This window comes from Hermetia illucens, chromosome 2, assembly GCF_905115235.1.
Source record: "Hermetia illucens chromosome 2, iHerIll2.2.curated.20191125, whole genome shotgun sequence".
NCBI lineage: Eukaryota > Metazoa > Arthropoda > Insecta > Diptera > Stratiomyidae > Hermetia > Hermetia illucens.
The window spans coordinates 25,732,359-25,745,956 of NC_051850.1; the positions used below are offsets into that span (position 1 = coordinate 25,732,359).

General features: G+C 43.0%; 1 protein-coding gene across 1 annotated transcript; it reads right to left on the reverse strand.

The window, feature by feature from the left end:
• Positions 1–4,669: 4,669 nt before the first annotated feature.
• Positions 4,670–5,437, reverse strand: LOC119649483 (cuticle protein 21.3-like). The gene is made up of 2 exons (XM_038051652.1): positions 5,320–5,437; positions 4,670–5,258 (listed from the first exon to the last, which is right to left on the reverse strand). Exons 1-2 carry the CDS (start codon positions 5,320–5,322, stop codon positions 4,710–4,712), a joined length of 552 nt encoding a protein of 183 aa, XP_037907580.1. The 5' UTR covers positions 5,323–5,437; the 3' UTR covers positions 4,670–4,709.
• Between the last annotated feature and the right edge of the window lie 8,161 nt (positions 5,438–13,598).

Below are 13,598 nucleotides of genomic sequence, written 5' to 3' on the forward strand. Positions count from 1 at the left end.
CCGAATTTCATACTAGTTTTGACGTGAATTGTAAAGTGCGCGAGTAAGGAGTCAAAATGTACACACTTAAAGTGAGACAGGACACATTTTTAGAAACTAACCAACCCATATATCCCATTCCGATGTCTACTCAAAAAACTTACTGGTAGTATATTACCCACTTTTAGAAATTGACTGGAAAATTCCCTTTAAATTCATCCAGGGATCCCCACCAGGATAGTTTCATAGAAAGTCAGCCATTGGTGCCAAAGGTATAACAGCTCAAACTTATAAATTTTGCGCGAATTTACTGCATCCAAAACCATGCAAATAAGATGCTGACGTCATAATTAACGAGAATAATTGACATTGGAGTGAAATATTGAAGTCCCATATATAAAGAAGTTACTTCTCCCCAACCCTTTTACCCTTTGTTATGCGCGACATTCGTAACCTTGCCTTATTCTCTTCCACTTTTCACTCTAGATTCTCGGAGACTCCCTCACAATTTGGATAATTGGACCAATTTTCCAATTTGAACCTGTACAGGTACTGGCGATATCCCCCATGTGCCGTTAGATTCTGTGCAAAATTATAAATAGTTTCCCCATGTTGTCTCCCTGCCACTACTTGCTGGTAGGAATCAGCCCAACGTCGGGGTCGGTTTCTAATAGGTGCGCCCCATGCTCATGATTGCGGTTTAGTCCACTTCAGTCTTCGGCTCTGAAATCTTATCTGCAGTTAGTAGACAGATATACCACAAGTTCCTAGCGTAGGTTCAACTATTTTTCAATATTTGGGCGAACTCCGATCGATGTAAACCTGCTGCTTTAGATAGAGAGGTAGGTGGGCCATATAGCTCGTGACAAAAGTTCGAACGTGATTGGGCCAGGCATCGTCGGATTGATTATTACTCCACATAGCTAAATAGTCGGCGTAGTTATTTTCAGCTTAATATGGACATAATTAGTAAATCATCATTGCCCGATTCTCTTTACAACAAGCGAGTGGTACTGTACTGGTAATGGTAATCTACATTTTTGTTCTGTAAAAGGTAGCATCATCATCGTCAAGGCTTCTTTGACAGAGGAGGTTGGTACATCCGCACATTTTAATGGAGCTCATAATAATACTAATGATCGTTGGCGCAACAATTCACTTGGATCAGGGCCTTCAAGTGGGTTAGAGCATTTCATTTCAGAACGTAACGGTACACTACAGGATTACAGTACTCTATACGAGGCAATGTCGATAAAGATAGGAGACTACAACTGTTGGACGGTTAAAAATTTCACCTATCTAAGGTAGAAAATCATAACCGATAACAGCTATGACGATGAAAACCGCGAACGGTTGTTGTTTGCCAATTGAGCCTATTTCAGCTTACAATAACTGTTTGGCTCGAAACGTCCCACCATAGGGTCAAAGTTCTTACTGTGATCTTGTCAGTCCTCATGTATTCCTCGGAGACCTGAATTCTTAGTAAGAAAAATTGCGAACTCTTGGCCACGTTCGAGAGAAGAATCCTCCGAAGAGTTTTTGACCGCCTATATGAGAATCGACGATTCCGAAGCCTCTATAACGATAAAATTTATGAGCGACACCACGACCATCTGATTGTGCATAAAATCCGTCTCAACAGGTTGCGGGAACCAGGTCACCCAGTTCGTATGGATGAGGATGATTCAGCCTTGAAAGTCAATAAGGGCAATATCAGAAGGCAGAAAAATCTTTCTTACTGCTTATTCCCGGAAACGCACTTTCAAATCTCTGTTGTAAACAAAACTTAAATGCCAGCCAATTTCGATCCCAATCGATTTGCGCTAAAGCAAAATTATAATCAGCTTTACGATAGTTCAACTTCGACTTGTATCATACATATGTAGGAGGCGAGATGGATCGGTAAAACTACGCATCCAATACGAGGTGACATACGGGGTTGATAGAAGAAAAGGTTATGAATCAAGAGGTTTCTGATGAAGTTAAGCTAAAGAGCTGAGCAAGAATTCATAATAATAATAATAATCGTTGGCGCAACAATCCATATTGGATCAGGGCCTTGAAGTGTGTTAGAGCACTTCATTCAAGACCGAAACGGTACACCACAGTACACTGTGGGAGGCAATGTGGTCAGCATTGCGCTCGCCCGAGATTATTACCCTGATTTGACTCAGGTACTCATTCACAGCTGAGTCGACTGGTGTCCGACATCCAGTCACGATAACAAATTCCTCTGCCCCCAGCGAGATTTGAACCGCGACCTTCCGCTATGACAGCCCAGCGCTCTAACCACTTGAGACATCCGGAGCAAGAATTCATGAAAGAGAAAAAAGTAAAGAGAATAGGAGGATTTACCACAGCAGAGAGGCAAGCTACAATGATTAGGCCTGTTGAACATTACAGTGGGAAGTTTTAATAAGGTGTCAAACAATTTTTAGTAGCTAGGGAAAGAAACGTGAGAAATATACACACAAACAAAACAGAACAAGTCGGGAAACCGTAAGCTGGACGCTTTAGGTATGAAAGCTTTTGTGTAGTTCTTTTATAAACACATTTGACACTTTACGCCTATAGCCATTCCCATAGGAAGGAACAATAACCTGATTGACGGCAAGAGAGCTCAACGATTTAACTGCACCGGGAGCGGATGTTTCACAGGAGACTAGGCATAGTAAAGTTAAAATGAATGCCGTCAAATGACCATCCTCAGTCGCCGCAGATGACCAAAAGGAGAGAGCTATTCAAAAAACCCAAAAAAAAAAAATTGGCAAATTGACCGTGAAGATCCGCCCACAAATTTTGGAGTTCTATCGAAGTATTCCTTCGACACATAATTGCATACCTCTGTGCTAGCCAGGCTCGGAAATGGTGGAGGGGGGGGGGGTTCGTCAAACACTTTGGTACCTCACGTGTCATTATATCAAACATTCACTCGATTCGCGTAAGCCCAACGAAACGAACACACGCAAGCTAAACCTAAAAATGAAAAATAAAAAGCAAGTATGGCTCGACCGCACGCGTGGAATTATTTGAACTTCAACCACTAAAAAATTCCGATCACGTCACGGTCTTGAATCTCAACATCTTAAATTTTAAAACCTTGATGCCAACAGTCGCTAATTGATTCCCAAGCAATCAGCTCCCTTACGTCAGGGCAGCAGAACCCCTCTCACCTTAAATTTTCCACTCTGTAAGCAACTTCCGCAAAACTCATGGATGGCCAAAATGCCATCCCAACCTCATAAATTGTTTTCACCTACAGTGCTTATCAATGAAGAAACACCAATAGAGTTGCTCAACATCGCAAAGTAATAAAAATCAAGGAAAAGGGATCGCGAGTATTCAATCTTCTTCGTTTGAAATTAGAGAACAAAGTGAGAATGAACCATTGAGGACGGAACGGGACAGTATTTAACCAACCACATTCGTATTCCATAAAAGGTTCATCTCACCCGTCACTTCATCCCGACAAAGAATAGATAGTGTTTTGACATAGAGATGGGATACTTGTCAGAAGCTCGGATGGCAATACCTTTCAGCATATAGCTGCAAAGGCCCGTAGATCCGGAAGGAAGGCGACCACTTACGAAACGCTAAGCCTCAAAGCCAACCACAACAAACGACCAGCTCTTTTGGTATACTACCGAGAAAAGGACAGGAAACTCTGCAATACAAGCTGGGAAGGAAAATTGAAGTTTAGGAACACTTGTTTCTCGGGAAAAAGGCGTGAAACCCGAAACTTGAAAGATGAAGTCAAGTGCACGTGGAGCCTAGCCGGGAGCAATGTTGGAAAACTTTTTTTCTTTTTCCGACACAACAAAATGAAGTTGTGGGACGAAATATCCTATCTTCCACTGATTCAAGTAACCAGAACTTAGGATATTGGGACCTGAACCTAGAAAATGTTGGGCTTCACGTTGGTAACCATTTGTTATTCTTCTTTTTCTTCAGCCTTTGTCCCGTTCACAAGCGGGGTCGGCTTGTCGTGATCGGTTTCGCCGAATGCCTGATCTGGGTGCAATCTTGAGGCTTTTAAATCCCCATCCATTTGTTATTACTAAGATGAATTGCGATGGTCAAATGATCATCGGGAGTATTCGAAGGACACCACCACCCAACCCCCCCCCCCCCCACACTGTCCCATAATTCCCGAGCCTCGCTAGCGCAGCGGCGTACAAACACGTGTCGACGAAACACTACGACGGAGCTTAAGTACTTGCTTGCGAACCTTTACGGCCGATTTCGCCAACCTTCTTTTGTTTTTTTAGGTTTTTGGGATAGCTCTTCGCTCTAGGTTATCCTCAGCCACTCCTGATAGTCGTTTGACCATCACAATTCATCTTAGTCATAACAGTATCCATAAAGGTATTGTAATTCAGATTTCGAAGGATATCAAGGGTTGAAACTCACGAAAACACTGTTTCTTCAGTATCTACAATATCAGAGAACTCATCATCCTAGAATATATCATGGATAAGGATAACTATAAACGGATGATAAGCTGCATCGTGCAGAAAGTCCGCCAGCATAGTCTAATCATCGAAAACGAAAAAATATTTAGAAGCAATGTCAAAAATCTAGAACTATGAGGGAATGGTTGCAGACACCAGGGACAAATAAGTAATTAACGGCTTATTAGAAATTGCTTTGAATGCATAAAATTAAGCATGAGGGAATCAAATTCAATCAATCTATGTCATCATCTTTTATTCGAACATTTGACAGCCATATTAATGGGCAGCGGCCTTCTTCTTCCAGAGACCACCATATCCCCAAGCTGGAGCAGCATAAGCGTGACTTCCCCATCCATATCCAAGGGCTGGAGCAGCAATAGCTGGGGCAGCAATAGCATGGCTAGCAATAGCTGGAGCAGCATAGGCATGGGCAGCAAGGGCTGGAGCAGCATAGGCATGGGCAGCAAGAGCTGGAGCGGCAAGAGCGTGAGCGGCAATAGCTGGAGCAGCAATAGCATGACTAGCAATAGCTGGAGCAGCAAGGGCATGGGCAGCAATAGCTGGAGCGGCGATAGTATGGGCGGCAATAGCTGGAGCGGCAATAGCATGGGCAGCAATAGCTGGAGCAGCAATAGCTGGTGCGGCAATAGCGTGAGCAGCAAGAGATGGAGCAGCAAGAGCATGTCCCCATCCTAATCCTCCAGCGTATCCAAGATTATGTCCCCATCCCAAACCAGCAGCATGTCCCCAACCCAATCCACTCAGTGGAGCAACTAATCCAGCTGATGCAGCTCCGATGAGGGCGAGAGTCAAAATTATGAATTTCTGCAAATTTAAGAGAAACGATGATTATTTGGAAAATTTAAAGAAAACAATTTCAAAGTACCATTTTGGTTTTAGAAGTTATCTGTCGGATGATTGAATCCTGATTGATGATTTTCGAGAAACATTTTCGATATTTATACAAATAAGCAAGCAAAGGGTTTAACCAAAATCAAATGTATACTTTACACAATTCGACTCAGAGCCAAGGTTCCCCCAATGAGGTAGCCCTAAGTTATTCCCTACCGAAACATGTACCAGAAGATTACCCACCTTGAGACTAAACCACTTTAATTTTTTTCTAAACTATCTTTCAGTCCAATTTAGTTTTTATATTTAAATAGAGTTGCTGGTGAATGATGATTCAGTTAATCTATAATACATTTCCCAATGAAGCCCTTAATTGGATCATCCATAGATAACCAACAAAAACAAAACAGAAGACATTTCCAAATTGTTTTAAGCAAATTATTTTTCCACCCAATTATGGATACAAGTGGGCAATTCTTGATTAATTGATATGTAAATGAAAAATGAAGTTTTGATTTCAATTTGATTGGAAATCAAGGATTTTGATTTCGTATGTGTGTATTGAAATCCCTTCAAGATTTACATTATAAACCCAACCCAAAATATTCATGAATGAATTTGTCGTACCATTACTTAGCGTTTTTATAGCGGAACCTTGTAAATGGATTGCAATACTTTGATTTGATTAAGATCTATTTCCAGTAGCCATATTTAACGTTTATTTGATACCCAAATAAAACTATGAATTAAACTAGATTTGATCTCCGGAGTCATCAACGCTGTGTGATATTCAGCAATTCATATTATAGATTACTATCATGGACCCTTTAAATTTTGTTATTTTTGGTTAGTTTTATTGGTCCATTATTCATGGCACTAGAATAGATAATGTTACTACTGGAATAACAATGATTGAAAGATGAACAAATGTGCCGGAAACCTGTCCACTTATATTATCACAGTGAGAAAGGCGGGGTATGACTTAAGAGGGTTACAATGAACAAGCCATAAGGACAAAAAATACTTCAGGACCGCTGCACATCCTCAAAAAATAATCGCCTAATTTCTCCTTCATTGATGAAACTGTGACAAGCAAATGGCGCCGTGTAAACTATTTGGCGATTTCTCTAATCCTTTTTAAGGTTTTGTGTAAACACAGTAAACACAGGCGGAGTCACCTCACTCTAGCTTAATCCCATTTCTTCTATACGCAGCACACGTGACCGCGCTTTTCACCTTTCCTCTGCCTTTCGCAATTTATCTTGAATAGATGCGATCATGGAGTTGACCGCATCCCAATTCTCTTCACGTGCTAGCATTTTCGGCACCAGATTCTCTGGTACCAGCACCTCTCCAAGAGTCTCCTCTAGATTCCTCCTTTCTTCCACAAATCTCGGACAGTGGAAGAATACATGCTCTGGGTCCTCTGGGACTCCATCACAATTTGGATAGTCAGGTGAGGTCTCCAATTAAACCTGTGAAGGTATTGGAGATATCCTCCATGTCCCGTGAAAAACTGGGTGAGATTATAATTAATCTCACCGTGTCGTCTCTCCAACCACTCCTTGATGGCAGGAATGAGCCTGTAAGTCCACCGACCCTTTCCCAAGCGTTCCCACCGCTCTTGCCATCTATTTATGGATCTCTCCCTCTCAGCGTTCTTCTTCTGCAATAAGGGAGAGATTTGCTTCGCATCGTATATATTCGCCATCTCATCTGCCAAGATGTCAATGGGCATCATTCCAGAGATGACGAACGCTGCATCATCTGAGACAGTCCTGAAGGCAGAGCATACCGTCAGAGCTGTCCTCCTGTAGACTGCATTCAGTTGGCTAGTATTCACTGATATCCGCAACGTCTCGCTCCAAACTGGGGTCGCATAGAGCATGATTGAGGTCATCACCCTGGCTATAAGCAACCTAGAGATATGCCGTGGCCCTCCCACGTTCGGCATCATCCTCGCCAGAGCCATACTAGCAGTGGATGATTTATCACAAACGTACTGCAGGTATTGCTTATAGCTTAGCTTCCTGTCTATCACCACCCCCCCAGTATTTGATGGTCGACTTGGAAGTGATGATATGATTCCCGATTCTAACACAAGCGTAATTTCTCTTCCGGCGCTTTGTGATGAAGACCGCTTCTGTTTTAAAGTATAAATTTAAAGCGTCAGGCCAGAGCTCTCTAACCAGCATTTCACGGTACTGATTGCCTCGCTTGAGTATAACCCAGCATCTTCGAAATGCTTTGCAACAACAACCAGTGCTATGTCGTCAACATAACCCACCACAGTAGCTTCCTCCGGAAGGGGAAGGTTAAGTACATCGTTGTACATGATCTTCCACAGTAGTGGACCCAATACGGAGCCCTGCGGGACACCCGCGGAAACAACGTACTCCTGGGGTCCGACATCGGTGTCATACCAGAGCCTCCTTTCAGTTAAATAACTATCGACGATAGCAGCGAGATAGGCGCGAATACCAACCTTCGCTAAAGGTTTCCGTATTAGATTCCAATTAGCCGAATTGAATGCATTTTCCACATCCAGGGTTACTACCACGCAATATTTGCTGGTACTACCCTTTCCGTGAATTGCATGTTCGGCCAAGCCAGCAGCTGTCTGTCACAAGCATTTTTCTCGGAGATGGCTATAACGGTTAACGCCAAATTTGGTGGAAAGATGGAAACTGCGAACGCACGCACATGCAGTAAGTTACAACCTTCTACGTCGAATTTAAGGAGGGGTCCCCATACATGCAAAAGGGGGGTGTAAATTTTTTTTTCACCGAATATAGTCATGTGGGGTATCAAATTAAAGGTACTTTTCGAAGCCGGTGTTAGTTTTGACATTTGTTAGAAAGGTGGGGACTGCGGGGGGTTGAAAGTGAGCGTTTCTTTAAGGGGGCTACTTCTTTGGAAATTTAAGGCTATGAATGTCAACGTCATCCCAAAGTGGATACTCTCGCATAAAATATGCATATATTACGTGCTACGTACTAAGAAATATACAAAACCTTTCGTACCTGAAGCGTTCAGTTTCCAGTTTCCGGAATTGTTATATATTCAAGAGCAGGTAAACAGTTCCTAAACTATATACATTGCCCAAGAAAAAAAAAGCAAGTCCGGAAACCGGAAGCTAGACGCTTCAGTAAGAAAGGTTTTGTGTATTCCTTTTATAAATAGATCTGAGTGTGCATTTGTCCCATTAGAATGTAGCACGTAAAATATGCATATATTATGTGAAAATATCCACTTTCAAGTGATATTAACATTCATAGTCTTGAATTTGCAGAGGAGCGACAGTTTTCATCCTGTATAAATTTGTTAGTAATAGTGCGATTTTTACCAAATTTAGCAGGATTATGCTCTATGCTGTAGCCTACATTGCAGCAAAATTGATTCTAGGGGGGGATTTTCTTGCTAGTTACTAAAAGTTATAGTAACGTACTATTATTAACTTTATTTGAACAGGTATCGGTATGGCGGGTATTTCGGAGCCTAGGCACCAAATAGTGGCAGCCCCCTGATTTTTTTCAGATTTTTCGGTTGGGTAGTTTCTGAGAATGGGTTCGTTAAAGAAATGATCACTTTCAACCCCCCGCACTCCCCACCTTTTCAACAAATGTCAAAACTAAGACCGGCTTCGAAAAGTACTAACCGAGACCTTCAATTTAATATCCCATATGACTATATTTGATGAAAAAAAAGTGTACACCCCCTTTTGCATGTAAATTCCCCTAAATTCAACGTAAAAGGGTATAACTCACTATATGGGTGAGCGTTCACAGTTCCCATCTTTCTACCTAATTTGGTGCCAATCGCTATAACCGTCTCTGAGAAAAACGCGTGTGACGGGCATACATACAGACAGCCAGACGGACAGACAGACAGCCAGTAAACCGATTTTAATAAGGTTTTGTGTTAAACTTTAATGTGTGCGATTTCAACCTTTGGCTATTTGTGGCCAGGGCAGATGTCAGGCAGCATCAGATTATTTGCCTCTCTCCAAGGCGAGACCGTCAGTCGTCTTTTTGAAGTATTATTTTAACCCGTTGGGGAGTGCCGTCCCCACGTACTCGAGGAGGGCGATCAGACCCGAGTCTGCAAAGGACATCTGAAGTGGCTCTTGCCACAAAGCCTCACCGGAGGTTATCTGGTACCATGGGAACCGGGATGGCCCTCTGAGAGCATATTCTCCAGGAGAATTCCTGGGGGATGTATTCTCGGCCCGGTTATTTGCGGTTGGCCCCCTAGTGGGAGTTTCATGGTGGTTTTGGTTATGCCTGCATAGCGGGCAGAGCTCCTCGGAGATCAAGCGTGGAGTTGCGCTGTACAATCCGGGTGCTTTAGTTGCAGCAGAGGTGTTAGATAGGCTTTGCATCCACTAGTAGAGTATAAACCAGTACCACTGCTCCAGTCATGGCGGGGCTCTGATTGTGGTCACAAAATCAATCCGTGTCGGAAGAGGATTATGCCTACACGGCATGTATTCACCGTTAAACCCCCAGAACGTTCAACCCAAAACGGGAAAGTGGAAATAAATTGCTTTCCAATTGGTCCGCCCATCATCAAATCAACCCGAACTCAGCACTCCCTCGATCCTCAAACAAAAGTATACAAAAAGTTTATCTATAATACCACAAGTTTTTACTCATTGTCAAAAGCAAAGGCAGTCTGTGCAAGTTTAATAATTAGGATTGTAGATGGGGAAGTCTTCCATTCTGTCAGGAATTTTCTCTTGGTATGGAACGGCAAATGGATCCAGGAAGAATATCAGTCTTGGGTCTACCCTTGTGGAAAATTTCTGTATAATAGAAATCACGGTTTTTTCTCCAGAAGATGAAAGGATGTTTACCTAACGAAATGATTAGGCAGTATTTGAGAGAAAAAGACGGAAATGGTCATTATCACAAACTACCCGAATAGGAATTCGTTCAAAGATGACACATGGTCAGCCTGGCGACTGAAACCAATTACCATTTTGTTTTTTGTTTTAAAGTCGCGGAGAAAGCACCCAAGATATCTTAACTATCGAAAATCCTTCTATCCGAAAGATATTTTGATAAAAAAAATCTTATCAGGAAGACATCACCAACCGAAGTAGCGCAAGGTATAAAACACCATCATAATTCCACCAAAGAGACAAGCCAACCGCTCGTTTAAACAGTAGCAGCAATTTTTCGCGGATGAATAGTGTGTGTTTGAGGTGGGGAGAAGCAAAGCCTCTGAGCACTCAAACCCTAGCGGTCCATTGTAATATCGAATTTGTTTCTGAATCGCACGATTTCCGTTAGTGAATGTGATGTTACCCACTGCAGTTGTAGCACATCAGCACTAAAAGTCTGATGCGTCCATAGACGGGGCACTCACATAGAAAATGTTCCGTGGATGCCGCTTCCTAATTACAAAATAAAAACATCATCTTGGAGAATTCCTATTCTGAAGATATGACCAGCTTGTAAATTACGGCCTGTCAGAATACCCAAAACACTTCTGCAAACCTTCCTGCTTTAGGACAGGCTAAACTTTGCAGTGTGGTCTAAAGGTAGTATAGGTCCCAGGGTGAAACGTGGATTGGTACCCACAATGGAACCAACACCACCAGCTCTACTATCAAATCATATCTCCACCTCCACGTGGTGACCCTTGGGAGCTCTTTCTTCACAAAAAACTGCAGACGGAGAAGGATGAAGGCGAGTTTCCCGCGCCTAAAAACGAGACAAATTATACCAACTGGTCATCCAAGTTGGGAGTTGGGTAGGGCTGACAACACGGAAAAAACCTGGTTACATGGAAAAAACAATGTTACGAAGCCACAAGACGAACCTCGGACTGGATGGATTTTACAACGACAAACCCGGCAACGAAAAGGAATAATGATGGAATGTGTGCTCCCTGTACAGAGATGGAGCTGCCAACCAGCTAGCCGATACCCAGTCTCAATTTAGAGCTGATGTAACAGCGTTACAGGAAATGCGTCGGACAGGGACCGGTTTGCTGGAGAAGAGTCGCTACACCATATATTATAGAGGCCATCTAATAAACCATGTGCTCGGAGTAGCTTTCTTAGTCAGCCAAAAAAATGAAACCTGCTGTTATCGGCTTTGAAAACATAAGTGAAAGGCCATGCACTCTGCGCCTACGAGGCAAGTTTAGAAATATCAGCCTCATTAACGTTTACGCCTCTACAGAGGAGACTGCAGAGTCGGAGAAGGATACCTTCTTCAAGGCAATAGAACGAACCCTCGAAGCCTATCCCAGATATGATATCAAAATCATATTTGGGGATTTTAACAGACACGTACAGATGGAGCCCGTGTTCAGGCGATACGTTGGTTCCCATAGCTTACACAAAAATACAAATGATAGTGGACTGCGGATTAATAAATAAAGCGGTCCACAAACAGACATGGGTCCCTCCAGACGGGACCACTTTTAACCAAATTAACAACGTGCTGATCGAACGCCGCCACCTTTCAGCCTTGATGAATGTCAGAACATAAAGGGGGGCCAATATAGACTCGGATCGCTATCTCTTTGGTATGCTGCTCCGAACTCGAATAACAACACTACCGAGAATCCCCTCTGACAATCACGTGAGAGTAAACACTGAAGTCATCCACAACACACCCTCCCAACACTTATAATGGAGATGAAGCATCAAAAAACAACATAAACAAATGACATCAGCAACTGATCTTCACAATCACCTGAAGAACGTTATCTTAAATACGGCCACAAGCATACTTGGCCCCATTCGCAAAAAGAGTCGGAACGGCTGGTTTGACGATTAATGTGAGCTAGCAACGGAATGGAAGAATGCTGCATACCGAGTAATTCTGCATTCACAAAGGACGTGGGCACGCGCGGAGACTTATTACTCCGAAAGGAACAGTGGGAGAAACTACAGGTGTGCACTCTAAAAGTACAGGGAGCAACCGCACCAGGCGCGCAAGTATTGGGCAAGTACCAACAAGTCAGCAGGATGAAGCCTTAAACACCTCGATGCTCATCCTCCCGAAACAAAGATGGAAATTTAATTTCCGATAGAATGGGCATATGGCAGCGATGGGTTGAGTACTTTGATGAACAGCTGAACAACCAGAACATCGGCGAGTTGGATGTCCCGCCAACTGAAGCCGACGGACAAATACTACCATCACCAAATATAATATAATATATATAATTATCTGCCTCATACATAAAAAGGGAGATATCATACAGTGCAGCAATTATGGAGATATCACGTTCCTGAGTACCATCTATAAGATATTCTCCGCTATCTTGCTAGGCCGGATAGCCCCATACGCCCAGAACATCATTGGCCCATATCAAAGAGGCTTCACTCCAGGCAAATCAGCAACAGATCAGATTTTCGCTGTGCGGCCAGCGATGGAAAAACTGTTGGAAGATGGATATCAGTTGCACCATCTATTCATCGACTTTAAAGCCGCCTATGACAATATAGCCCGGGTAAAACTGTACATGGCCGTGAAAGAATTCGGTATCCCAACGAAATTGGTAAGAATGACTAGGTTGATCCTGACCAATGTGCGAAGCAGATAAAAGCAGCAGGATCACTCTCGGCACTATTCAACATCAACAACGATCTAAGCCAAGGGGATGCCCTATCATGCGTCCTCTTGAACCTGATCCTGGAGAAAGTAATTCGCGATGCCGATGTTAATGTGGGAGCCACCATCCTCTTGAAATCCATCCAACTACTGATCTACGCTGACGATATCGACATCATGGAAAGAATAACCCGGTAGACTGTACACTACCTTCATGCAGATCGACCTGGCGGCGCGAGATCTTGGGCTGCACATTAATGAAAGCAAGACGAAGTATATGGTGGCAACGTCAGCGCCAAAACCAAAACCAAAAGAACGAAGAACATCAAATCGCATTGGTCAACCGAAAACAATGAAGATAGAAGATTACAACTTTGGGACCGTTGAAAGTTTCTCCTATCTAGGGTCAAAAACCACAACCGATAATAGCTATGACGATGAAATCCGGTATCCCAACGAAATTGATAAAACTGATTAGGCTGACCCTGGCCAATGTGCGAGGCCAGATAAAAGCAGCAGGATCACTCTCAAGACAATTCAACATCAACAACGGTCTACGACAAGGGGATGCCCTATCAAGCGTCCTCTCGTCCTCTTTAACCTGGCCCTCGAGAAAGAGATCCATGATGCTGAGGTGAATGCAAGAGGTATGATCCTCTTTAAGTCCACCCAACTACTGGCCTATGCTGACAATATCGATATCATGGGAAGCACGTCCCGAAACGTACAAACTGTCTTC